Source organism: Chionomys nivalis, chromosome 11 (assembly GCF_950005125.1).
Source record: "Chionomys nivalis chromosome 11, mChiNiv1.1, whole genome shotgun sequence".
In the NCBI taxonomy this organism is placed as follows: domain Eukaryota; kingdom Metazoa; phylum Chordata; class Mammalia; order Rodentia; family Cricetidae; genus Chionomys; species Chionomys nivalis.
The window spans coordinates 29197754-29225264 of record NC_080096.1 but is presented as its reverse complement, the minus strand read 5'-3'; the positions used below and the strand labels follow the sequence as shown (position 1 = coordinate 29225264).

Here is a 27511-nt window from a genome sequence, read left to right as displayed (position 1 = left end):
ACAGATGAGGTGAATAACTGAACAAGTTTGGTATTAACTTTATTCTATTTTCTGTATAACTTTAAGTACATAAAGGTTTATTTCCACAGGCCTCAGGAAACGGGCAGAAGTCACAGGACAATCTCTCTTCCCACCAAAAACAAAACAAAACAAAAAACGTTGCATATTTTGGTCAGTGTGTCCTAGAGGGAGAGCTGGAATTTACAATAGCAATGCTGTGCAAGATTCGTACGGAAATCAAGACCCAGACAACCTGCAGTGGAGGTCTCGTCCTGCTCAGGGGCCCGCAGTGAGGCGCTAAGCTGCCAAGAATGACAGGCATGGGCAGGGAAGAGGACCGCCAGACTCCTTGGAATGGTGTGCTGCTTTGCTTTGCTTTTTAAGCTGGCCCCATGAGAACCAAAGTGGTCATCCCAGAGGGAGGAAAAGGGGTTGAGACTTTTTCCCCTCAAAAATGGTACTGCTACTGCAGCTGAGAGCAGAAAGCCTGCTACTTTGTGGTTGAGGCTGACCCAGAATGGAATGCAGAATGAAGGAATGCTTTTAGGAAACAAGTCTGCTTAGAATGCTGAGTGGCAAGCCTTAGCCTTTGGTCCAGTGCAACCCTGGCCTCACTTCTCAACGATGAACAATTAGATTGGTTAGAACCTTACAGAGTCACACTGGCTCCTGCTGCCGCCATGCTCGCTGTTAGATTAGAACACATTCTGATCTGTTTGTTTCCAGGATGTTTTCCCCCAAGGACTGTTTGTTGGTAGAATGACCCCCAAAGCTGAAAGCTCCAGCCTGGGCCCGCAGCTCTTAAGCACGGACTGTGGTGTAGCTGCACTGGTGCGGAGCCATGCACCTTCCCGCCAGAGATCCACTGACCTGCTGTCCCGCCCATTCTCAGCCTGAGGTATATTCAGTGAAGGCAGGTAGCTGGGCTTCTCAGAGCAGAGAAGCAGTTTAAGAGCAGAAAGGTAGAGGAAATCTAGAAAAGAACCGTCTCCATACAGATGTATCCCATGGTGTGAAAGGGGAGGGCGCAGGACCCGCGGGCATTCGCTTATCCAGCGATCTCTGTCACTGTGGTGACCAACTTCTGCCCATTCCACAAGGTCTTGAACTGCTCAGGGACTGGAAACTCGTTCTGTAAAAAAGAGGTTACAAGTCGATGGAGATAGAGATGGCTCAACGGTTAAGAGCCCTGGCTGCTCTTGGAGAAGACCTGAGTTTGATTCCCGGCACCCACAGGGTGACTCCCAACAATCTGTAGTTCTGGTTTCAGGTGATCCGACACCTTCTTCTGACCTCAGGCACCAGTCACACATATGGTGCAACTACATAATACAGACAAAACACTCAGACACAAAATAAATCCAAAAATCAACAGACTTAGGAGGTAACATGTTGGAATCCTGCCTATAGAAAGAGCTGGGTGGTTTCTGTTTCACACTTCTGCCAATGCCCGGCTTCCACTTGACCTTGAGAGCAGTGTAGGGTGGTGTGAGACAAACCTCACCAGCAGCCATGCTGCACTGTGCTGGCCACTCTCTGTTGATCTACGACCCTGACAGGCTTAGCCCTAGACACCAGCTTGATGGGGGAGGGGGGCTCTGACTCTCAGTGAGCTGAGAAAGGCAGGAATGACCCTCCCCTTAGAGTCCCCTTCACAGAACTACCTGGCCTCTGTGTGCACTGTTTTGGATTTACCTACAGAATGCAAAATGTCCATCAAATAGTTTTCTCTAATTCCATAGGTCTTTGGTTTCAAGAGACAGTCTTACTATGTAACCCAGGCTGGCCTTGAACTCAAATCCTCCTAGCTCAGCCTCCTGAATGTAGGGAATACATGTGTATACCAAGAGGCTCAGCTCGTTTCTTCCGGTTTTAATGTCATGTTCCTCAGGGATATAACTTAATTGGTAGAGTGCTTGCCTAGCATGCAACAAAGCCCTGGGTTCAATCTTCAGCAGCAAAGAAATGGCCCTGTGCTATATCCCAGCATGTGGGAGGCAGAAAGAAAAAAAGAAAGAAAGAAAGAAAGAAGGAAGGAAGGGAGGGAGGGAGGGAGGGAGGGAGGGAGGGAGGGAGGGAGGGAGGGAGGGAGGGGACTTACAAAATCTCCGCCTTCTGTAGGAATGAGGACGTTCATCTCAGAAGATTTGGCACTGACTATCTCACAGTCCAGGGAGTTCTTGCTCAGGTAAGCATGGCAGCCATCTGTTTTGTTAATGGAAATGGTTGGCACTTTTCCCATCACCTGTAGAGAAAACCAAGACAACTTGAGTTCCAGCAGAGAAGGGTAGACTAAGCTGCGGAGAGAATGTTCACTGTTTTAAGTGATTGCACTACTTCAGAAAAGCCCCCCAGTGCACAACAGCTATTAGAAACGGACGGGCCGGGCTAAGTCCTGGAAAGAGCTTCCTTAAAGAGCAGACTTCTGCCACATGCAAACCAGCTCAGCTTACAGACTTTGGAGAATCAGATTCCTGCCCAAGGAGCATCTGTGAGTCTGCTGTATCTATCAATTAATTCCTCAGGGACCAAAAGGAGGAGCCAAGATATCATTTACCTGAACTTTGACATCTCTACTATTGATTATCTCCACAATGCCCACCACGTCATCAAACACTAGGCCGAGCTTCTTACAGTTATCTAGGAGAGGAAGCAGATCAACAGTGTAACTGCAAAGGACACAGTGCAAGGATTTCCAAAGAGGTGGAAATGACTCTAGCCCTCTCGGGCTCTAGGTCAGAACCTGCCTAGGGCAGCAAGGAGGACTCACCTACTGTAATGGAGTTAATTTTGCCCTTGATTTGCAATGTCGTATTGACACACTTGTATATGTAAGCCACCTGTTTCAGCTCAGTGTCCTCAATCAACAGGTTGGAAACGTTCTCCTGGTTTTCCTATGAAGACACACCCCAAGATTCTTAGTACAAAGCACACATCCACAAAACCAACACCTCATCCCAAACCTTTGTTCCTATCAGCCATCCCCCTGCACACTTCAGCTGAATTCTGGGTAAAGCACCACTGCTCCGCCCCCTCCCCAGAGTTCAGCCCCTTTAACTCACCACTCGCCACTTCTTGCCTTCCAGTTCCAGCACAGCTGGCTCCTTCTTTGGGGCTGGTCTGGGGGAGGGGCTGGTTTGGGGTTTAGGTGCAGAGAAGGGTTTGGGGCCACTCCGAACTGGACCACTCTGAGCTTTCAGGGCAGGGTTCTTGTGAGTCTTCATGTCATCAGATACATGTTTCAGAGCTGTAAGAACACACAACAGCTACCTTGTTCCTAGTCTTCATACCAGAGCTGGGGCTGAGGCAATAAACAAGGTCTGCTATCACTAGTCCTTAGCAGAAACTTCAAGAACCCAAACTCAGGAGAGGCCATCTTGCAAGCAGTTTTGGAGAAGTGCTTTTATGGTTTCTCTTGTCCTCTCGGTTATATGGTTTTATTAAAAAGCAAAACAAAGACAGCTGTGTGTGTCAAAGTTGAGGAAGGAACAAGAATATGCAAATGCATAAAAACAATCTGGAAAGGTGTGTGTCAAGTACATACACATAGGATATGTATGTATGTCATAATAAAAAGAGAAAATTATGTCACAGTGAAGAAAATCTAGGAAAAAGAGCCTCCTATTTAGCAACCCCTCCTAACCAAGTGTGGACATTTTGGTGTTTTTTTGTGGTTTTTTTTTCTTTCTTTCTTTTTTTGGGTTTTTTAAGACAGGGTTTCTCTGTGGCTTTGGAGCCTGTCCTGGAACTAGCTCTTGCAGACCAGGCTGGCCTCAAACTCAGAGATCTGCCTGCCTCTGCCTCCCGAGTGCTGGGATTAAAGGTGCCACCACCGCCCATTAGGTATTTTGTTACTATGTATTAATTACACATAATAACAGGTTACACTGTGAGATTTTCATACATGTATAAATATGTTTTGATCATATTCACCCCATTACCTTCTGCTGTCCCCCTCCACTCCTGCGGCTCCCTTCCTTCCCCACAAGCCCCTTCTACTTTTACATCCCTATGTGTGACACATGAGCTTCATCAGGCTTGCTTATAGGAACATGGGTAAAAGTTTATTTACCTATCAGCTCTTTTCTGTGATCTAGTCTTTTTCTACTCATACTGTTGTATTTGGTTACAGCCATACAAATTGTTAATAGTCAATTAAAAAAAACTCATTTTTTAAACTTTTTTTCTTTTGGTAAGGAGGCTGGCAAAAGTATGCTGACTACATAAACCGAAAGTGAGTGCCAGTTTTAGCTCTGCCACTGCTTGTGGTTGTAATATATTCACTTTTGGAGGTAGAAGCTGTTTTGTGAGGACCTTACAGCTGGTGGGAGGACCGTACAATCTACCTTCCTCAGCGGGGCTGGACCTATGCATTCCCATAGCTGTTCCAAGAGGTAGTAGTTACATACTAGATAGTTTGCTCCTTAAACATTACATGGTTCCTTTGGTGGATAAAGTGTAACATGGCTGCACAGTATGCAATCAAGAGGCCACACCTCAGTTAACAGCATTTCTCCTAATGCTGTGTTTCCCTAACTACATCACTAGTGGCTTCTATAAATAACAGTCTATGACTGTTTCATATATTGTTACAAGCACATTCTTAGTCAAGGGTTGTAAAATTTAGAATTCCACCAGCTAGGTAGACAAGTGTTCACTTTCTCTGTAACAGTAGTCCTTTGTATGCGAATTTCCCATATGACAAGTATAGATCCTCTGAGATGTTAGCCTCCCGACACAATGACTTCAGAGACCATGCGGCACTTACTATGTGGCGCAGGCTCTGGGAAACCTGCTAGCGCTGAGCTGGCTAAGAAGGTGCCCTGGGCATGCTTCTCAGTGACTCACTGTCATTACCCATGTTGAATTTCTACTCTTTAAAATTAAGTATTCACTTTTGCATTTATTAGAGGGAGAGGGAGGGAGAGGACAACTCCCAGGAGTCAGATCTCTTCTTCCACCAAGTGGGTCTCAGGGGTCACATGCAAATCATCCGTTACCCACTGAGCCAGCTGGTCTTTCATTAAGAATGATTCTTGTGGGCAGGAGGGATTCATGCACTGTGTGCCTGTGAGGGTGAGCAGACAACCTGACACTTCTCTTTTCACTTTGTGGGCTCCAGGGATTGATCACCAAGCCTGTGCCTACTGAGCCACCTCATTGGCCCTTCAATCACAACTCAATTCAAGTCTGATGTCCCTCTGGGTTAACTTGAAGGCAAGTCGCACCCCAAATGAATGTTCCCACATGCAAGCCAGAGTTCTGGTTTAGAATAGCTGTTGTCTGGTTGGTGGAGTCTAATCCAAACAATTTGCTTTAACAACTGCTCCTGCCAAATACTCACCATGTGTGATGCTCTCCCCCTGATTAATCTGTGCAAACAGCGCTGAGCGGGAAGCAGAATCGTCGGAGCTGGAACTGGTAGGGACTGGAGGAGGGGGTGGGCCTGGTGGGGGTGGAGGGGGACCTGATCCAACGGAGGGTCCGGATGGCAAGCCACTCAGTTCTTTTGCCACAGGCCCCTGAATAGGAAGTGCAGGAAATACAGTCATCCTTCTTTATTTGTTGTGCTCTGGGTATTTATTACAGCATTCAGCTTAGTAATTTATAATAGGGGTCTGTCTTTGTACTTTTGAAATTTAATTTGTTTTTAACTTACTTTTTGGTTTTATTATTTTATGTACATGGGTATCTTGCCTCATGCATGTCTGGGTACCACATGTGTGCCTGGTACTCAGGGAGGACAGAGAGGGAGTTGGAATTACAGACAAAGTTGCCCTATGGGCCTAGAGAATCAAAACCAGGATCAGCCAGTGCTCTTTACTGCTGGGTCTTCTATCCAGCCCCATCTCTCCATTTTTTTTTTTTAAAATAGATTCTGACTGGCTGTGATATGGGCTGATACACTTATTTACACATTTTTTTTTCTTTTCTGAGACAAGGTCTCATATATCCCAGACTGTCCTGGAAGTTACTATGTAGCAGAGGCATAGCCTTAAAATCCTGATCCTCAGATCTCTATCCCCTGGGATAACACGTGTGACGTCATGACTTGGAAATTAAGCCCAGAGCTCCTTGCATGCTAGGCTAGCACTCTACCGACTCCCAGAGCCTTGTATTTGTAGTGTGTGTGTCTGTGTGTGTGCGCATGCACTCGCATGTGCACACAGGGAGCAGATGCACCTTTATTATCTATATTTTTTAATTCCTTGAAAACTAGGATAGCATGACTCATTCATCTCTATCTGTCCTCCAGCACCAGCCACTGTCCCTGATCAGTATTTAGCATCCAGGCCTGGGGATGGACTTCAGCTGGATGCTTGCCTGGTGTACATGAAACACTGGGTTCGACCCCCAGCACTCTTTAAAAGCTGTCGTGGTAGGATGTACCTGCCATCTTAGCACTTGGCAAGGGGAAACGTGAGGATCAGAAGTTCAAAGGTTATCCTGGAGAGAAAGAGAAAGGAAGAGAACTAACTAACCGTCTTGCTCCAGGCCAGGCTAGTGGTGTGGAACTCCTTGATATAAGCCTGCAGTTCTGTCCATATACTCAAGTAAGCTTTGACCCAGTCGACATGCTTCTTATCCCTGGGGAAATTGAAAAAGAATTTCAAGAGAATGATAATAACTCCAGACCCCTCCCGTCCATGAATTCACATCTTCCTGTGGAGACATTTCTTAGGCTCTGCTCAATGGCAGCTTCCCTTTCATCAATAATAGATTTGTTTTTAATTATTTTATGTGTATGAGTGTTTTGCCTATATCTTTGTATATATACCACGTGTGTGTCTGATGCCAGAAGAGGTCAGAATAGGGTGTTGGATTCCCTGACTGGAGATATGGATGGTTGTGAACCTCCAGGTGGGTGTTGGGAATCAAAGCAAGAGTCCTCCCCAAAAGCAGTCAGTGCTCATAACTGCTGAGCCATCTCTTTAGCCTCTTATCAATGATGTTTATCTTAAAACAAAACAAAACAAAAAAACTGGGCATAGTGAGCACACCTTAATCCCAGCACTTGAGAGGTAGAGGAAGTGGATTTTTTAATTCAATGCCAGCCTGATCTACAGATCAAGTTCCAGGAGAGTCAGGGTTACACAGAAAAATGCTGTCTTGAAACGAAACAAAAAACAAAACAAAAGAACCAAAATCAAACCTTACTCTCTCATTCTAATTAGAATAAACTCCAGGAGAACAGGGACAGTGGGTTTATTTCTATCTTTGGCAGCAGTGTTTAATCAATGTTTTTTTAGGACCAGAAATGTGTTTCTCAAAATATATCATAGGCAGAACCTAGTAGCAAAGTGGTAAAGGCAGACATTTGTGCAGGAAGTCACAGTAGAGCCAAGATTACTCAAGTATTGTCATGAAATTGAGGGACTGCATGTGCCCAGTGCCTTCTGTCAAAATGTGCTCCCAGCTGGGCGATGGTGGCACATGCCTTTAACCCCAGCACTCAGGAGGCAGAGGCAGACAGATCTCTGTGACTTCGAGGCTAGCCTGGTCTACAGAGTGAGTTCCAGGACAGCCAGGGCTACACAGAGAAACCCTGTCTCAAAAACAAAAACAAAAACGTTTATTATAGAAGACACTGTGTCCAGAATGATCCCTTCTCTTTCTAAATGTTAGCTGGAAGACTGTTAATGTTAGCCCAAGACCTACTTTCGTCAACTATAAAATGACAGGGTAAATTCCAGGCAGAGTACGGGTAATTCCAGGCTGCTAGAAATATTAAAGAAAGTTGTGGTGTTGTAGGATACACTTCACATAAATGAAGGCTTATTTCTTACACAGCTAGTCAACAAATGTCTCCTGACTGATCGTGGTCTGGATAGCTATAGAGCTAGTAATTGTAGTCACTCCAGCTCAAAATTAGCAATGGAGAAGTCACTTAGGACTAGCATAACTATGTGGTTAGAATGCAATAACTCCCTTCTACTTAACACCGACATTGGCTAGGCAGCCTTACCTGAATATGTGAATATACAAGATAATTTTCTAGTTAAGTCCTACACTGACAGCTTTGCCACAATACCACTACTGAGACACAGCAACAGAAGAATAAAATCTGATTCAAACAAGCAACTCCTAGGCCTGGAGAGATGGCTCGGTGGTTAAGAGCAATGGCTCCTGCTCCAGAGAACCCAGAGTCAGTTCCCAGCACCCACAAGGCAGCTCACAAGGTCTGCAACTCCAGCTCCAGGGGATCCGAAGCTTTCTTCTGGCCTCTGAAGGTACCAGGCACATGCAAAGTGCAGACTTACACACAGGTAAAAACCAAATCAGAATAATAATTAAAGGGGGGCGGGGCTGGAGAGATGGCTCAGTGGTTAAGAGCGTTGCCTGTTCTTCCAAAAGGTCCTGAGTTCAATTCCCAGCAACCACATGGAGGCTCACAACCATCTGTAATGAGATCTGGTGCCCTCTTCTGGCCTGCAAGCATACACACAGACAGAATATTGTATATATAATAAATAATAAATATTTAAAAAAAAAATTAAAGGGAAGCAACTCAAAAGGCGTTAATCCATGTTATCTCCAGCACAACCCCTAAACCGGGAAAACTAAAAACTAGAAGCTAAAGCGTGTCTGCATTCAGGGCAGAAAAGAAATGAAGGCCCCTGCCTGCAAATGTACTTTCTATGAGCTGGGGTCCACCTAGCTTCCCACAGAACAGCCCTGAAGTGGGAGAGCCAGCACGGAAGCCCTCCGCAGGAGCCACCCGGGCAGAGGCTAGACTCACACATCTTTGTACTCCTTGAGGACGCGGTTTGTGTAAAACATGGCAGCATCTGTCATCTCTTTCACAAAGGGGCCGGGCTTTGCAGCCTGCAGAGAAAGAAGAGTTGGTGACCAGTGACCGAGAGCCCTGGCAGCTGTAACTCCCTGCCCTTAGTCCCTCCGTTGCCTCTTACCAGAGCCACCCAGCCCAGGGCCTGGATGCTTTCACTGACAGCTGACAAGTGATTGAAAAACTTGCTGCCTCGGTTCTTCTCCCGGAAGGTTATGACTTCTTGGATCTGCTCTGAGATGGGTGCCAACAAATCAGAAAGCTTATTCTAGGAGAGATGAGGAAAGACTGTGGTTAGTATTTCTATAAAAGCTGTATGTGCTCATCAACTCTTGATTCTGAAGGCAAGCTTTCTCCCTCTTTATAGACTATTCTACGTAGCCTAGACTTCAGGATACTCATGCCTGGAATTATAACCATGTGCCAAAATACCAGATGATGCAAGAATTTGTTATGGTCTACAACGAGCACACAGCTAAGCTTTGTAGCCCTCCTGTCTTGAGTCATATTGCTAAGACATTGCTCACACCCTTCCTCTGCATAAGGTTTCAACTCCTCAGGAGGGACTTTGTGCTCAGGATCCATATCCTCTACCAGAAAAGCCCACCATTCTGGCCACTCGTCTCTTCTGACCCGCGAAAAGAAGATGCCACTTTATTTTTGTCTTTTTACTAATGTTCTCTTTTTCCACCTATGCAAATGCTTCACGTGCAGCCACTGCAAGCGTCGATATCATGTGTCCCCACAAGCAATCTTGGCACCTTACCATACAGAGCACTGCAAACTGTCACTGGACCCATGAATGTTCTTCCTTTCCTTTGTTTCTCTGTGGGACAGGGTCTTATGCAGCCCGGACTACTCTTTACATAACAAAGGATGTCCTTAAACTCCTCCTGATCTTCTGTCTCTACAAATGCTAGAATTAACAATATAATACCAAGCCTGGTGCAAATATGCTTTTCTTTTTCTGTGGCTTTGTCTGGGTTCTCCTTTGTCCTCAAGGCACCCCGCGCCACACAGCAGCTGCTGAATAGAGATCTGGTGTCAAATGCCGTCAGTGATGCTGCCTCTCCAAGCTGCTTAGCAAAATGGATGAACCTCGTGTTTCCATTTTTTGATCCTCCCTTCAAAACTAAGTTTCCTAACCACATCAGTTCTCAGCTCCTACACGCACACAGCCTAACAAAAGCCTGAGAACGTCTTCTCTACAGGACCAGTCAGTAAATATCTGTTCCCAGAAAACTTCATCCGGGCAGTAGTGGCCCAGGCCCTTTAATTTCAGCACTTGGAGGCAGAGGCAGGCAGATCTCTTGTGAGTTTGATTCAGCCTGGTCTGCAGAACGAGTTCCAGGACAACCGGGCCAGTTTCACAGAGAAACCCTGTCTCGAAAAACGAAAAACTAAAAAAAAAGGAAAGAAAAGAAAAGAAACTTCTTTCCATTCATGGGGAGCAGGTCAGATTGGCTTGCAACCTGTGGCTTTGCTAATCCTTGGTCTAAAACATTACAATTGTCTTGGCTGCTTTATTTATTTAAGAAAGTATGAGCTTGGAGAAAAGACTTAGATAAAACACTCATCATAAAGCCAGAACCACCTCTGTTTGCTGACAGAAGCAGCAACGTCCCAGGGGCAACTCAAGTTATGAACAAAATGGCAGAAAACAAAAGTCAGCAGGGACCGGTAACTACCCAAGGCACCTCCCCTCGAGGGCACTCGATGCGGAATGACTGGGTAATACTACAAGTATGATAGGTCTATTAGAGCATGTTGTGACAGCCGCTTGGAGGTTTCTCAGTTTGCCTTGAGCCCTAGAACAAACTAAACCACCTTGTAATGAACTTACACCGGCTGGCTGCTGGCACTGAGAAGCTGTAACCAGGAGAGCTCGCTCCAACTTCAGGCCTGTGTGGACCATCTCTGCCTGCAGGAGAAAACAATCAGCTATCCATGACACATGACAACTAGAGAGGTCCTGCTAAGTATAACCTGAAACTTCCGTGTCACAGGCTCTGGCAGTATCCAAGCCTAGCATGCTGTCTGCCTTGTGGATTCCAGAGTTCAGGGACCAGAGTCAGTCTACTGCCACTGTTCTTGTTGGAACTGTCAAGGTCAGATCGCCAGGGCTAGAAATGAGGGTAATCACGACAGCTTAGGTGAAGGGGGGGTCAGTGAGTTCATATGAGGTGCTTTGGGGTTTGTTTGGTGAGGAGCTTGGCATAGAAGCCAGGGCCTGTGAGTGCTAGGCAAATGCTCTACCACCGAGCTAATAATATCCCAGGTCCATGAAAATGTGTTTAAATTTATTTTTATTTTTATCCATGTGTCTCTGTGTGCATACACTTCCTTGTGTGCAGATCCCAATTTAGGCCACAAGAAGGCGTCAGACCCCCTGGACTGGAGCCTTAAGTGGCTGTGAACCACCTGATGTGGGTGCTAGGGAGAGAGCTCGAGCCATCTGCAAGAGCAGCAGCATCTCTCCAGCTCCTTACTTTAATTTTGATGTTTTGAGATGGGGTCTTACTTTCTAGCCTACCTAAGGAAACCTAAAGACTGTGGTATCCTCCTGCCTTAGTCTCCCAAGACTAGGATGACAGGCAGGAGCTCCTACATACATCTGGATCTGTACTTTCAAAGACAAAAATGACATATGTTTTGAAATTTTGTTCAAGGGACTGGAGAGGACTCAGCAGTTAAGAGCAGCAGCTGTTCTCCAAGAGACTGACCCACAGTTAATTCCTAGAACCCACCGGGGCTCACGCCATCCCTAACTCCCACTTCCAGGGGATCTGATGCCTTCTTCTAGACCACGGGCATCATACACACAAGAGGTATACAGACATGCATGCAGGCAAAACACCTGGATGCATTAAAAAAAAAATTAATTTCTTAAATTCTTTCCCAAATGTTACAGAACTGTCCGAAGTCCCCGACCATGAGACAGTCCCAGCACCACTCCAGAGCTGAGAGCTCTATACACTGCCAACAGCTAGTGTACAAGGGGCTCAGGGCCAGTTAGAAAGGTCCTCATATGGTTACTGTTCCCAGATGATCATTCAGTGCCCAGCAGAAAGGTGCTGGCCCCAGAGAAGCAGAATGTATATGTGAGTGTGGGATGTATATGTGCCGGTGGTGACAATGAAGGAGGCAGTGCATGAAGGGGCGTGGGAGGACAGGCATCTGCCACTGCCTACTCTGTTTCTCACAGGGGACTATAAGTGTGAAAGTAACCCATATTAGCATTAGCTAATAACTATCAAGCATGGCTTCATAAGTGCTAAATCAGGATAATGAGCCTTTTGAATAAGCCACCCCCCGCTTGGTTATATAACATGAAGATAAGACTACAAATGCGTTCTTCACCACAAAGATGGACACGCTGTATTTATGAACAAACAAGCTTTCTCATAAAAGAAACACACAGACTATGTAATAAAAACAGGAGCCTAGAAAAATGAAATCGTTTCTGTGCCCGGACCAAAGAAGGTAGAAGAAAAGGAGTCAGGAGGCTCCAGAGGGCTCGTAAGCTGAGGGTGAAGGAGGTGTGAGGAAAGCCGCCAGTCCTTACACAGGAAGGACAAGAAAGGCCCGCATCCTTACGTGTTTCTGCACATCTCCCCCAATCTCCTTGCTCATCTTCAAGTACTCTGCCACGGGATTGGCAAGCAGCGAGTCAAAGGCTTGCACATATGGAACGGCTCCTGGGGAGGCAGACACACAACAGGAACCATCAGTCACGCAACAGAAGGCTTAAAAACTTCTGTGGGTGGTGTGTGCTGGCACGTATGTGGACATCAGAGGACAACTTCAGGTCTCTGTCCTTGCCATCTGCTTTGACACAGCAACCCTTCTTGCTCAGGACTGCACACACCTGGCTGACAAGCCCATGAGCTCCCAAGGAGGCAAGTTCCTGTCTCTGCTGCCCATCTCAACACAGGAGTCCTGGGATCACAGACACATGCTCCTGTGGCCAGCACTAAGTGGGGTCTGAGGATCTGAACTCGGGTTCTCAAGCTTGTTTGGCAAGCATTTAACCTGCTGAGCTATCTCCCCAGACCGGAGATGGTTCTTGAAAGGGGAAAGTCAAGGAGACACAGTGCAGAAAAACTAGAGCAGCAGTCGGCAGCGAAGCTCTGTCTCTACCGCCATCACTAACAGCCTCTGTGACATCCTTCCTCTCTAGGCTAATGTTCTTCATCTATGAAGCGAAAAGAAACATAATGACCCCCCCAGGATTCCCTCAGCTCCAGTGCTCTGTGTCCGTTACTGTATCGGCAAATGATTAATCGGCCAAATCATTTAGAAATTAGAAACTTTAATATCATTTATTATCATTTGACAGAATGACTAAAGTCATTCTGCTAAAGGACAGGAACATCACACAAGCAGGAAGTTCTTGTGTTAAAACTACTTAACCACAGACCTCCCTGTGCCAAGTCACTTCCTTCCTGATCTGTTCACAGGAGATGAACTACCTACGTTAAGTCAGGGAGGTGGGTGGGCTCTATAGAAGAGAGTTCACCGGGACAGAAACTGAGGCAGGGACAACACAAGCACCCCGACCGGTCTGGCTTACCTTTTGAAGAGCTGTCTCCATAGCCACAGTGCACGTCAGAGGAGTGTGACACTGCCTCCAGGCGGCCCACTGCCCTCTCCAATCTTTCTACAAGATTTTGCATGTCGGCCATAATGTTCCACCTGCTGGAAGAGATCAGATGTTATGTGTTATTTTAGTATTATACCCACATGGGGTGAGAAGGATGCCAGTTCTGCAGAACAGGATAATTTAGTAATAAAATACAATGGGAAAGTCATCTAGAAAATTTGCAAAACTAAGCAGACTTCATTACGTAAGAAAACAACTCAGGAAAAAGTGTCCACTAATGCAAATCTTATTCAAATACTTATTGAGTACTTAGCATATACTAACAAATATTTGTGTGGGAATTTAGAATTTACAAAGTATGGACATACAAATTTTCTCAGGTTAAGCCTCCCCTACAACTATTTGGGATAATAACAATACTCCTTTGGGGCTGGGGGAGCCCAGGTCTTCAATGCTAGGCAAGCACTCTCCCACTTAGTCATACCCCCAACTCATTACTGAATTCTTATCTACTGAAATTTAGTTTTGAGCGACAGTCAATGACATGTCTCCAGTCACTGATCACCACAGAAGCCAACATTCAGATCTCCTGCTATATGTTTGTACCCCACGCCCAGCTTTCTGCTGTCTGCAGTAGGACATCATAGACCAAGATAAATAGCATCCTTGCTGACTTGAAGGTTGAGAGAGGGTATTTAATGTATACACTAACAACTACCCAACGAATGGGAAAAGCTGAAGATGACAAAAGCTGCAGCAGGGTGCATGGGGTTTCAGAGACGGGCGAATGCATCAGCTGGGAGATCAGATAAGGCTATCATGAAGCTGCCATCTGAGCCAGGCTCCAAAGAGAATGGGCAGGGTCTAGATATACAGCCAGGAAGAAGAGGACAGACAGACCTGACAATTTGTTATAGACTTGTCTCTTCCTGAACCAGCCTTGCTCACTGTCTAGGACCTTAAAGAAAGGACAAGTTGCTGATCTAACTGGACTCCTACGCTACTCTCCCATCCAGATCACTCACTCCCTGCAGGTTAGGCTGGAGGTGTGCAGTCCGTCTTTATGAACCACACACACTGTGCAACCACAGACGGACAAGGGCCCTGACTACACACCCACGTGTGAAGCATTTCCTATCTGCACCTATACAAGGCAACTGGGAGTGCAGAATTTCAGCTAAAGCCTTGACTTAAATTCCGATTAATCAAAACATTAAGTAGTTCAAATAAATGAAGCTGACCCGACTCAGTGACTCCCACAACAATTGTGATTCTTCCACAAAATCAGAGTTGGCACACCAGGTATCTCCCTCTTCCACACTGGCCTCCCTGTGCGGGCGATAAGCAGCTCACCAGACAATACAGCCCCTTCTGTTCTCTGTTTGCAGGTCCTGTGTCTCTGGACCCAGGCACTTGTTACCAAACGTTATTTAACAGTGTTAGTGAGAAAAAAATAAGCGTGAGAAATCAATGCAACCTTTCCGTTTCCTGACCTGAAGAAGCGGATAAACCTCTAGGTCTAACCCTGCTCACAAGCAGAGAGACCGGGGACAGCAGACACACGCTCTCCCTCACGTTAGCAAAAGCATCAAGCAATAGCCATCCTGCTTCCCTGCTCCATTCTGGGCAGGGCACTCACATATGATCCACACTATAAATCTAGGGGAAGAAACTAAATCCCGAAGCTCTCATCTATGCACAGCGCTCAACTGTACAATGTGCTCTGTCACACACAAAGGCAACCAGTGAGGCCAGCGCTAATACAGAAAATGCAATACAAACTGCGTAGGACTGTACGTGCTACCACAGCTCTGAAAACTAGTATTTTATTTTAAGATTGGTTTTTATTTTACATGAATGGGTGTTTTGCTTACAAGTACATTATGTATGTAGATGGCCTTCAGAGGCTACAACAGGGGGTCAGATCTCCTAGAACTGAAGTTACAGATAGCTGCTATGTGGGTGGATAATTGAACCCAGGTCTTCAGGAAGAGCAGCCAGTGCTCTTAACCACTGAGCCATCTCTCCAGCCCTGAACACTTATTTTAAAAGTTCAATAATAACTCTTCATTTAATCCCAGCACTCGGGAGGCAGAGGCAGGCAGATCTCTGTGAGTTCGAGGCCAGCCTGGACTACAAGAGCTAGTTCCAGGACAGGAACCAAAAGCTACGGAGAAACCCTGTCTAGGGGAAAAAAAAAAAAAAAAAAAAAAAAAACCTCTTCAGGGGCTAGAAAGATGCTCCATGGTTAAAAGTGTGTATTTCTCTTTCACAGGACCTGAGTTCTGTCACTAGCACCACTTCAGACAGTTCCTAACCCCCTGGAATTCCAACTCCAGGGGATCCAGTGACTTCTGGCCCCTGGGACACATACTCACACAAATACACATAATTAAAGAAAAAAAGAAATCATTTTTCCTCCAACTCCCAAGATGCTAAAGATGACTCTAAACTCCAGGTCCTCCTGCCTGCACCGCCCACATGCTAAGAATACAGGCACGAACCACCTACCTGGCTAAGGCTACTATTTATTGCTAATCTCTTCAAACTAAGCAAACACGGAACCCCAGGGCTTCGGGGTTGTTTCTGTTTGTTTTGTGGGAATAGGGTGAGATTTGATATGTTATGGGAAGGAATGTCCAGAAGTAAAGGGTCTGAAAGACAAACCAAATGACACAACTCTCTCCTCCCAAGAGCTCAGATTACAGGTGAGCCACCACTTCCAGCAAGACACACTTCTCACCCTATACACTCCCTTCAGGGTGGCCAAGTCCACTTGTCCCCCGCCTTCAACTGCTGTCACTGTAGAAGCATACCTAACCCACTCGCAAGCACCATCCGTTAAAACTTCAGAGCAGCATATCCAAGTCAGGCCACCCTTCTGGGACTCAGAGTTAACTCAGAGCCACCTTCCACTTAGACATCTATACCTGACTGTCCCTGTCCCTAAGGCACCTCAAGCTGAAATACAACTCCTCATCTTCCCCAGCAATCCCTGTCCACACTGTCTCAGTGATCCTGCACTGCCCGGCAGTCACATAACTGCCCAAGCTATAACCTGGAAACCGTCAGCTTCATGAAATATTGTCTGAAATAAACACATTACAGCCTCTATTTTGCATATCTCAAGAACAGATAAAAGTCCCTTGCCTTCATCCTGACTAGAAGAAAACACTGAGGCTTTGCCATGACTGCTGCCGTAACCTCCTAGCTAGTCTCCCTGGAATTCAGCACCATGCACTTCTTCAACCCATCTCACAGGCAAATATCATTAGGACCTATTTTTTATTTTGTGCAGATGTGTGTGGATATGGGGGAGAGGAGGGCACACAGAGGACAATTTTCGGGTATTGATTCTCTCCTTCTAGGTAGAAGGTTTTGAGGCAGGGTCTCAGTGTTTCTTGCAGTTGCATCATGTATGTGATCTTTGGTTGACTCTCTTGCCTCCGCCTCCCACCTTGCTGTAAGAATGCCTAGATTACAAATGTGAGCTCCAGCTTCCAGCATCTGGGTTTTTTTCCAATATGGGTTCCAGGAGTCAAACTCAAGCAACAGGTTTGAGCAGCGTGAGCATTTACTCACGAACTATTGCCCTGGCCCATAAAACTAACATGTTTTTATTTGATACCATTTAGCTTTGCCCTCAGCATCAGGCTGGAGTCCAAATGAGCCTTTCCCTAGCGACCCTTTCACTCTCACCTGTGCTCACCTGGTTTCATCTCACTCCACCCATCTCAACCACACTACAGCAACCAGGACTTTTTTGCATTTCCATAAAAAGCCATGTCTTCTTTCATTTATTGGCCTGGTTGCACTTTGCCTTATCTCAGGAACTCTTATTGTCCTTTAAGACTCAGGTAAGATATCACCTACCTAAAAGAGCATGTCCACGTATGTCCTTTAAGACTCAGGTAAGATATCACCTACCTAAAAGAGCGTGTCCACGTATGTACTTTCATGATACTGTGCACTTATCTCTGCCACTACACAGGGTTTAAAACCATTTCTTATTATTTATTTATTTATTTATTTGTGTGTGTGTGTGTGTGTGTGTGTGTGTATATTTGATTTTTCGAGACAGGGTTTCTCTGTAGCTTTTGGAGCCTGTCCTGGAACAGCTCTTATAGGCCAGGCTGGCCTCAAGCTCACAGAGATCCGCCTACTTCTGCCTCCCAAGTGCTGGGATTAAAGGCATGAGCCACCACCGCCTGGCTTTAAAAATATTTTTAAGTGTTTATTTACTTATTTATTACATATATACCGTTCTGCCTGTATGCCAGAAGCAAGCACAAGATCTCATTATGAATGGTTGTGAGTCACCATGTAGTTGCTGGGAACTGAACTCAGGACCTCTGGAAGAGCAGTCAGGCTCTTAACCTCTGAGCCATCTCTCCAGTCCCCTAAAATCATTTCTTTTTTTTGTTTTGTTTTGTTTTGTTTTTCGAGACAGGGTTTCTCTGTAGCTTTGGTGCCTGTCCCGGAACTAGCTCTTGTAGACTAGGCTGGCCTCAAACTCCCAGAGATCCGCCTGCCTCTGCCTCCCGAGTGCTGGGATTAAAGGCGTGCGCCACCACGCCCGGCCTAAAATCATTTCTTAATAACCAAAGGCAGATGAGATGGCTCACCAAATAAGGGCACTTGCCACCAACCCTAATGCACTGAGTTAGATCCCCAGAACTCACATAAAGGGGAAAAAGACTCCTGCAAGTTGTCCTTTAACCCCCATGCTTCTGCACAGATAGACAGGGACACACACAGACAGACATATGGACAAATGGATGAACACACACACACAACAGCTAGCTAGATGGATGGATGAATAAAAGAAACAAAGATATGGACTGACAGACGGATGGACAAACACAAGAAAGAAGAAAGGAAGGAAGGAAGGAAGGAAGGAAGGAAGGAAGGAAGGAAGGAAGGAAGAAAGAAAGAAAGAAAGAAAGAAAGAAAGAAAGAAAGAAAGAAAGAAAGAAAGAGAAAGGAACCAGCAGGCAGTTGTCACCCTGGGGCCGGGATCATAGCTTGTCTATGACAGGAGCTAAAAATACAGTAGGCTATCCAAAAGCAGACCTCTAGATAGATGAACAATTTGAGTGGCATCCTACCTACTAATATCTAAACACAGGCCTGGCCTCTCTCCTTCCTTCATCTCTGTGGGGAAGTGGTTTTCTCCTTCTTATAATTCTTTGCTTGTTTTTACAAAACCTCACAAAAAATAATGTTCATCTAAAAATAAGTCCTGCCTTCTCAGGCACAAATCACATTTATATAGAGATATCTTAAAAGTAAGTACCAGTTAAAAGTGAAATAATTTCTTATTAGAATATGTAATTTTAGGAACAGGAAAATGGCACAGAAGGTAAAAGTACCTGCCACCAAGCCTGACAACCTGAGCTCAATACCCAGGACCCACAAGTCAGAAAAAGAACCAAAACCCACACCATGAATAGTTTCCTTCAATTAAAAATTTGTATGGGGCTGGAGAGATGGCTCAGTGGTTAAGAGCATTGCCTTGCCTTCCAAAGGTCCTGAGTTCAATTCCCAGCAACCACATGGTGGCTCACAACCATCTGTAATGAGGTCTGGTGCCCTCTTCTGGCCTGCAGGCATACACACAGACAGAATATTGTATACATAATAATAAATAGTTAAAAATTTGTATGTACATGTGTGTGTTTTCCCTGCATGTATGTCTGTGTACATGTATACCTGGTGCCCAAAAAAGCCTAAAGAGGGCATCAGATCCCCTAGGACTTGAGTTATAGACAGTTATGCGCTGCTATGTGAGTTCTGGGAGCCAAACCCAGATCCTCTGGAAGAGCGGCTAGTGTCCTTAACCACTGAGCCATCTCTCTAGTCCCCTACATTTGGTTTTTTTTGGGGAGGGAGAAGGGGCATAGGAATAAATTGAGCCATCTCTCCAAGCCTACTTACAAGCCCATTTATTTTTTTAAGGGATCCATATGAGGCTAGCCTGGTCTATACAATGAGTTCCAGGCCAGCAAGGGCTACATAATGAGACTTTTTCTTAAAAATAATAAAATTAAAAATGAATCTTTTTAAAAAGTGATAGAAATAGGCTATTTTAAAAAAAAAGGCTAGAATGCATAGGGTATGGCATATGGAAATAAGGCTGCTACGCAAGCTAGGTCAGATATTCAGGGAAAGTCAGATAGTGTCTGGCTTGATATAATAATGAAATGAAAAAAGATAAAAGAAAGCAAAGTATTTCTAGGTACTATGTGGTAAACGGAACAGGATTTGAATGAAAGAGAAAAAAACAGGGTTCGTAAGATTATTCATCTTTTAGCTGTTCAGGGAAAAAAGGTTACTACAAAAAGATGATTTCTTTTTTTTCCTTCTTTCTTTTTTCAAGACAAGGTCTTATTATGTAGCATTGGTTGACCTGGAACTCACTATGTAGACCAAGCTGACCTCAAACTTACAGAGATCCACCTGCCTCTGCCTGGAGTGCTGGGATTAAAGACATACCAACATGCCCAACTCATCATAAATGATGTTTCAATGGGAAAAAAAAAACTCTACAGTAATTGGTGCCTGGGCATTCAAACTAAATGAAAACCACCAATTAGCCTCCAAACTTTAGGCAACTGGGTAACCAGCACCTAAATTAAGGGCTGGGATATTTTTCTTTAAGGTTAGAATAGTTTCCCTGCCCCAAAGGGGAGAGGCAAAGCTACCTTCTATAGAATCAGCGCCTCTTGATTAAAAGTCACTGTAGAAATCACCTTGGATGCGAGAACAGTCTTTTCAATGTTCTTAGCAATTAGCTGGGCAGCCTCTGACCAAACACCTTCAGTGATGGAGAGCCTACACTTCTGAGACAGCCATTCTATTTAACAGCTCAAAGTATTCCTTATATGGAGGCAAACTTGCCTCCCTGCAGTTTCCACCCACTGCTCTCAGCTCTGCCCTTGGAGGGCACACACGACAAGAGGAACCAGACAGAGAACAAGGGTGACCGTGGGCCTGACTGAAAGCACAACAGCATTCAGAGGAGGGAGAGAAAGGAAGTCTGGAGTTACAGGTATGGGGGGCTCAGAATGATGAGGCAAAGGCAGTAGCAGGTTCTATCCAGTTCTAGTGAGGGCCAGAAGATGATGTCCATTTTGGATGTACGGAGTCTGAAGAGAAGACGAAGCTTTTGAATAAAAATGTCGGGTAAGTATTTAGAAAGAGGGCCTGGGAAAGGATCAAGGCTGGAGATAATGTTTACAAGTCACTGGCAAGAAGAACTTCATGACATCACCATGCAGAGCAGAAGGAAACGATGAGCTTGATTCTCCAGCAATTTCTTTTGTGGCCTGAAACCAAGAAAAACTAGAAATGGCTAGAGATTCTTGCAGAAGTTGCATCTTTTTCCTCATTCTGCATTTTGTAGTACTGGGGACAGAAGCCACGCCTGGCCTCGTAGACACTACACAAATACTGCCGCTGAGCTTTGTGCGAAAACTCTCAACCTCTTCATCCCAACAACTTCTTGCTGCTCATTAACTCACACAGAAGGCAACAGGCTGGGCTACTCCAGCAGCCCTCGTCACAACTCCAGAGGCCACTGAGACAGGCCTAAGAAATGGTTTCTACTTTGTCCCGTGGGAGTTCTAAGTCATCAACTCAAATAAAATGGAAATGAAAGCAACCGTCCAAGTCAGCCTCTATTCCTCATAACCCGCTGTCCTTGGGCTTTCCTCTGTAAGCCTGTGGAGACTCCATCTGAAGAAAGGAACTATCGCGATGCAGTGCAAGTGGCAGCACCAAGAGGCTCGCTCAGGGTTGCCTACTTGTCTACCCATGGGCAGTGACTGCACCCGAGGCTCCTGGTCATGGGGAGCAGCTGAACACACTGAGGAGAAAATCAAATAAAGATTTACAGTGGCTATCACATTATGGTGAGGGACTTTTCAGCAAATTCTCCTCTTTTTCCAAAACTTAAAAAAAGTTTTAGACTTTTTTAGACTCTTTTTTAGACTGAAAAAAAGAGGGAAAACTTATTGCCAGGCAGTGGTGGCGCACGCCTTTAATCCCAGCACTCGGAAGGCAGAGGCAGGCGGATCTCTGGGAGTTCAAGCCCAGCCTGGTCTACAAGAGCTAGTTCCAGGACAGGCACCAGAGCTACAGAGAAACCCTGTCTCGAAAAACCAAAAAAAAAAAAAAAAAAGAGAGAGAGAGAGAGAGAGTGAAAAAACATGCCAGCACCAGGACGCAGAGGCAGGCTGGTATCCGAGTTTGAGGCCAGCTGGTCTACAGAGTGAGACGCTGTTTCAAAAAGGGGTTAAGGGATGAGGGAGAGCACTATCTCTCAGGACATCTCTTTCAAGCTAGCACAAAGTTATATTATTTTCTTTATCCCTAACAATACAGAAATCCTTAGGACTAGACTCTAGACATGCTAACAGGAGATACCTACATACAGGCTGGTGTGCTGGTTGATTTTATGTCAACCTGACACAAGCTAGAGTCATCTAAGGAGGATTTCAATTAAGAAAAATGCCTCCATAAGATCCATCATGATTGATGAAGGAGTGTTCAACCCATGGTGGGTGTACCATCCCTGGGCTGGTGGTCCTGGGTTCTCTAAGAGAGCAGGCTGAGCAAGCCATGGTAAGCAAGCCAGTAAACAGCTCCCCTCTATGGCCTCTGCATCAGCTCCTGCCTCCAGGATCCTGCCACTGGAATTCCTGTCCTGACTCCCTTCAATGATAGACTATGATCTGGAAGTATGAAACAGAATAAACCCTTTCCTCTCAAACTTGCTTTCCTCTCTGGTCATGGAGTTTTGTCGCAGCAATAGAAACCCTGACTAAGCCAGCTGACTTAACCCAGAAACCAAAGAATCAACTCTGCAGAGTAAAGATGTCATCTAAATCTAACCCAAATGAGGAGCCACTGTTCTTCCCTAAGATTTTGGTTTCACTGATGATACCAATGACATTTAGTGCCCAAGTCACTGCCACCTGAGGATTAGATTAAAAGAGAAAAGAAAGGCCTATCTTCTAGGGAGGGAAGGGATCCTACCCAGTATCGGGGCTTGTCTCCTATTCCCTCCTGCCATGGTCCTCTGAGACTCCACGAGTGTTAGGTGAAACGGGTAATATCGCCGAGAGCTGCAGTCAGACTGGGGAATCAGCTGTTTCAGTGGTTTGGGGCTAACAGACAACTCTGTGTGGCTATGGGGCCCCCTTGCCCTCACCCTGAAAAGAGTATTATGAACATTCAGCAGGCCCTTGTTACCTCCTTGTTTATACTGCACAGCGAACAAACACACTGCTGATTTCTGCCTGGATGGTTGCTTTAATAGAAGATTCCCTGCTCACAAATATAAAGATAGATTCAAGGATGAAATCCATCCTTAGCCATGATTCAGCTACAACTAGAGATATGAAAAGATCTGCGATTCTAAGTCTATAATTAACTTAAATATAGGAATTGTAATGGCCTCTGGAGGAAAAAGAACTGAAACACTCTCCCCCCAAAAAAAGAACCTCAAACAAAAATAGCAAGGCTGCTTATTCCTTCCATTAAACATTTCAACTATTTTCCAGCCAAATGGAAAAGTTTGGCACATGTCTGGTAATAGAAGGCAAACAAAGCTGCACTGTAGCAGAGGAATATTTTCAGAGCTTTGGCTGTTTTTTTTTTTTTTAATTAGGCTTATATAATGGTATATCAAGAAGAAATAACTTCATGGTGAGTGCTGAAGTTATACTAATTTAAAAACAGAGGAACTACAAGACTATCAACTCTATAATCCCCATCCTCTAGACCAAGCAGTATGATCACAAACAAAGCAGGAGTTTACATAGCCACGGCACTGGGAGAGGCAAAGCAGCTAACCTGCAGGTAAGTAATGCAATCTTTGCTGCTAGAACCTGCCAATCGTTGGTCTTTCTCTATGAAAAGATACAACTGGGGTGCTGGAGAGATGGCTCAGCAGTTATGAGCACTTGCTGCTCTCAGAAAGGACCCTGAGGTTGCCAGCCCCATATCAGGCAGCTCACAACTGTTCGTAACCAGCTCCAGGGGATCCAGTGCTGCCTTCTGGCCTCTACAAGCAACAAGAGTGTGATTTACATACATCACTTGAGCACACATCCACATAAAATAAATAAATGTTAAAAAAAATTAATAACTGAAACAGAGGGATGCCCTGGAGGGTAGCAAGTTCTTTGAAGACAACCAAGGACTTTCTTGAAAGCACAATAACTTTCCGGTGCCTCAATGAAAACAAATGATTCCTTCGTTCCAGAGTACGAAATGCTTATAATGTGCTCAATGCAGCTACAGAGCCTCCTCAGATCCCTAAGCGGGGGAAAGAAGCCCCTGAAGAAAGCACAGCTATGCTGTCTATTACACTTATGTATTGTGTGTGGATGCACACATGCTACAGTGCCTGTGTCGAGGTCAGAGGACAGCTTGCAGGAGTCGGTTCTCTCCCACCACGTGAGTCCCAGGAATACACCTCAGGTGGCCGTGCTTAGCAGCGAGGGCCTTTGCATCATGACCCATCTCACCAGCGCCTATGGAGTTGTCTTCAGCAGTCTCCACCAGGAGAAATTCTTTCCTCCATAGAACATTTAGCAATGTCTGAAGACATTTTTGGTTGTCACAATTGAGGAAGTGCTACCAGCATGCAATTGATAGAAGCCAAGGATGCTGCCAAACATCTTTATAGGACGGCCCCGAGTGTCAACTGTGCCAAGGCTGAAAAAAACTGTTCTAATATAAGAAGCATAAGGGGAGTACAAATGACTCACATAAAATGCTAATCTGCATTAGAAAGTCAAGTGTGCATATTAATTTAGGTAAGTGTCTGAGTGGGGCAGCTACAGCTCAGTGGTAGACAAGCAAGCTCAAGGCCCGAACTAATACCCAGCACTTCCAAAACACAACACAACATGGCACAGCACAAGACAACTCGTAAAAGTCTAGTCGTGGAGACACCATAAATTGGAAAAGGAATTTAGACTTGATTCTTTGGGATGTGAAGTTTTCAATAATAACGCGAATAATGGACAGAAGCTAAAAAAAACTATTCGTTTTAAAGAATTTTCAAAGACTCTGGTGCAGAAAGTGGAATGGCAGGAACAGAAGACAGGCTAGTGGTAGATAAACTGATGATGGTATCTAAAGGAATATCACAACCACTGGGTGAGATAAAGTATATGGCCCTCAGATTTCAAACCTCGGCATTAAATTTCAAACCAAAGGGTTTAACTTCCAGTAACACTCTGTATTTGCTTTTCTAAGCGCAATGAATCTTGTCTCACAGAAAACTGAAAGAAGTCATAACTTTAAAGGCTCAGTCTCTGTTTTTTTGTTTGTTTTTTGTTTTTCAAAACAGGGTTTCTCTGTAGCTTTGGAGCCTGTCCTGGAACTAGCTCTTGTAGACCAGGCTGGCCTCAAACTCAGAGATCCACCTGCCTCTGCCTCCCTCCTGAGTGCTGGGATTAAAGGTGTACGGCACCACAGCCTGGCTTTTTTTTTTTTTTTAAATCAACTAAAAGTTGCAAGCACTACCAAGAACATGAATGAAGAGGTCCCAGTCAGGATGGAAACAATTCAAACACTGCCTCCTCAGAGCTGGATGCCCTAAGGGAATCTACGGAGCTAGCTACCTCTTGGCCTGAAGGCTAGGCGATACTTTAAAGTATTTTATTGCTACCATTTTTATTAAAGTTCTCTGAGTCATCAGTTATACTCAGGTGATCTCTGAAGTATTTCCGGAAGACTAGGAAATACTTTACTACAGAAAGCTCTTCTAGCTGACCCACCCAACCAGCAAACTGACAGCCACAAACTAAAACCCAAGCCCATTCGGAATGGACACTGAAAGCCCCTAACAACCTGGCAGATCCCCAGCCCCAGTTTCTCTAAGCAGTACAGACCAGCCTCGCTGCTGCCCCTCACCTGTGGTCCTGCAGCGTGCTCTGCCTGGACCACCATACGAGACGTTTTGGCCTGGCTGGCTGAACTACAAATACCTGGGAGGCTCCGGATTTTGTTCTGCTTGGTCACTCCACAACTTCAGTCCTCCTTCCATCGAGCCTTTTACATTCCTTGTCTGAATGGTACCACCCGGTTCCTTAGGCCAGAATACCAACAATTTCTAGACTACAACTACTTCTTCGCGCCCAGAAATAACAAGCCTCCAGTTCTCTGGATTCCAGCCTTGATATCTGCCCCTGGCTGGCCTTCAACTCGTGATTCTCCTGCCTCAAACTGCATTACAGACGTGCACTACTGCATATGGCCGAGACTCCGGTTTGAAACTGCTCAAACACAACCAACCCCTCCTGGCCATTTCCACTTCCCCTCTCTAGTTCAAGTCCTGACATGGCAGCATCTTTTACATATTGGTCTAAGCAATGTCTGGTCCCTTCCCATTCTGTCAAGTGAGAAAACCCTTCAAACCCCTCATAGCCTCTGGGCTAAAATCCAGTTCTTTAGCATGCTTCCAAGAGCCTCCATATTGTGATCAGCACCTCTCATTCTCTCCACTTGTCTAAGTAACTCTGGAACTGAGCAAGGCTGACTGGTCACTGTCTTCCACAGGCTCAGGTCTCTATGTCCCATAGATTACCCATAGTACTCTTTGCCTAGAGATGTGTTTTCTAGGTTCTTTATATGCCTAAGGAAATCTTGAAAGACTTAAGTCCTCCACTCCTGCCTAGAAGTGTGGCTCGGATATTTCTCCTCTATACTCTCAGCAGCTCTGTGCTCACAGTGCACTCAGCCATCCTTGATTTGTTGGCCCCTTCCCACGCTGTAAACCCCACAAGTGTATTCCTAGCTACAAGGGCTAAGTGCCTCAACTAATGTGTTTCACACATAGTAAGGTCCAATAAATGCTTAGCGAATGATTAATGTGCCGTCTGGCCTCACTCTGGAGCTTCCCTTCAAGGGGAACAGTACAAAGAGCTACAGCAGGCAGTTCTGATACTAACCTCTGTCTAAAATATCCTCAGCCCCATCTCATCTTCCACAGTGTTTCTGACTCTCCTGCTACGTCCTTCCACAGCACCCTCAACACATCTATAACTACTTCTTAACCGGCTTTGCCCTGCTAACTCCACGGGGGCAAGGACTAGACTTTCCAAAGCTATATCTGACGAAACTTCCGCATTGCTGACACAGAATAAACACAATTTTGTTATCCGTTGAATTTAGTTCTGTGAGATCAAACACCTCCACGTGAAAGATGAGCGAAACAAGGCATTAAAAAAAGTTAAGTTAAATAAGGAATCCTACGGCTACAGGCACTGGACGACTGAGCCAGACCCAACCTGAACCATCTGACTTCGGATCCAGAAGTGGACAGCACCTCCCATAAAGTTAAGCTTGGCTTCCTATTAATAGCGGCAGTCTAAGAGCAAGGGGAGCTCTCTAAAAGTAAACGCAGGGCTTACTATTTTAAACAGGCATTCCAAAAATTTATTTATTTTTTAGTTCCACAAAGCAGGTAGCCTTTAACCTGCAGCTGCCTAGATCGAAAGACTACCCCAAGTTAGAGCAGTTCCAAAGAAATGAACGTAGGAAGGACCCGAAACTGGAAGTCTCTCTCTAAAACCAGATTCTTTTCTTCTCCGAGATCAATTTACCCATCCGTGCAATGGGAATGAGACCCGATCAGAATAAAATGCTAAGGTCTCGCAGAGTCCAGCCTCAGCGGAGGCTGTAGGCAGTGCTGCGAAATCGAGAGGAAAGTGGCTTCCTCGGGATCTCCCGGCTCATTCTGATACCCCGGCCCCACCTCAAGAGACCGCACCCAGGAACCCGAGATCGCCGAAGAACCACGGTCCCCTCAACAGGGCTCCCCATACACAAGTAGGCTAACAAGGCCATTACCAACACCAAGAACCGGTGGGCCCCCAAGACCACCCCAATCCTTAACCAAACACCAACCCTCACCTTAAGAGTTCCGCCTCACCTCCGGACTGCGATCAGCCGCTCTCCACTTCCGGCAAGAACCGCCCAGCGGTCTTCGCGCGACCCACTTCCGGGCCCTCACTGGGCGCGGCACCCACACCGGAAATGAAGCGCCGGCTGAAACGCTAGCCCGGGAGAGAGGAAGAAGTTTGGCCGCCAGGCTCGTGACT

At 45.5% G+C, this 27511-nt stretch overlaps 1 protein-coding gene across 4 annotated transcripts; it reads right to left on the bottom strand.

Moving 5' to 3' along the window:
• Positions 1-22: 22 nt before the first annotated feature.
• Cap1 (cyclase associated actin cytoskeleton regulatory protein 1) lies at positions 23-27511 on the bottom strand. 4 transcript variants are annotated; one of them, XM_057784986.1, is made up of 13 exons: positions 27324-27511; positions 13362-13486; positions 12386-12486; positions 10632-10709; positions 8913-9056; positions 8741-8826; positions 6483-6588; positions 5345-5522; positions 3063-3247; positions 2771-2894; positions 2558-2640; positions 2102-2245; positions 23-1132 (listed from the first exon to the last, which is right to left on the bottom strand). In XM_057784986.1, exons 2-13 carry the CDS (start codon positions 13471-13473, stop codon positions 1049-1051), a joined length of 1425 nt encoding a protein of 474 aa, XP_057640969.1. In that variant the 5' UTR covers positions 13474-13486; positions 27324-27511; the 3' UTR covers positions 23-1048. The 4 variants fall into 4 exon arrangements, with proteins under 4 accessions (XP_057640969.1, XP_057640970.1, XP_057640971.1 ...); XM_057784987.1 differs by having other exon boundaries at positions 13362-13483; XM_057784988.1 differs by having other exon boundaries at positions 27343-27511.

Coding starts and splice junctions, on each gene's coding strand:
- Cap1 (XM_057784986.1), bottom strand. CDS start 13,473: ATGGCCGACATGCAAAATCTTGTAGAAAGATTGGAGAGGGCAGTGGGC. Junction 9,057..10,631: donor AGTGCCAGCAGCCAGCCGGT/GTAAGTTCATTA, acceptor CATCTCTCCTAG/AATAAGCTTTCTGATTTGTT. Junction 2,895..3,062: donor AAGGCAAGAAGTGGCGAGTG/GTGAGTTAAAGG, acceptor GTGTCTTCATAG/GAAAACCAGGAGAACGTTTC.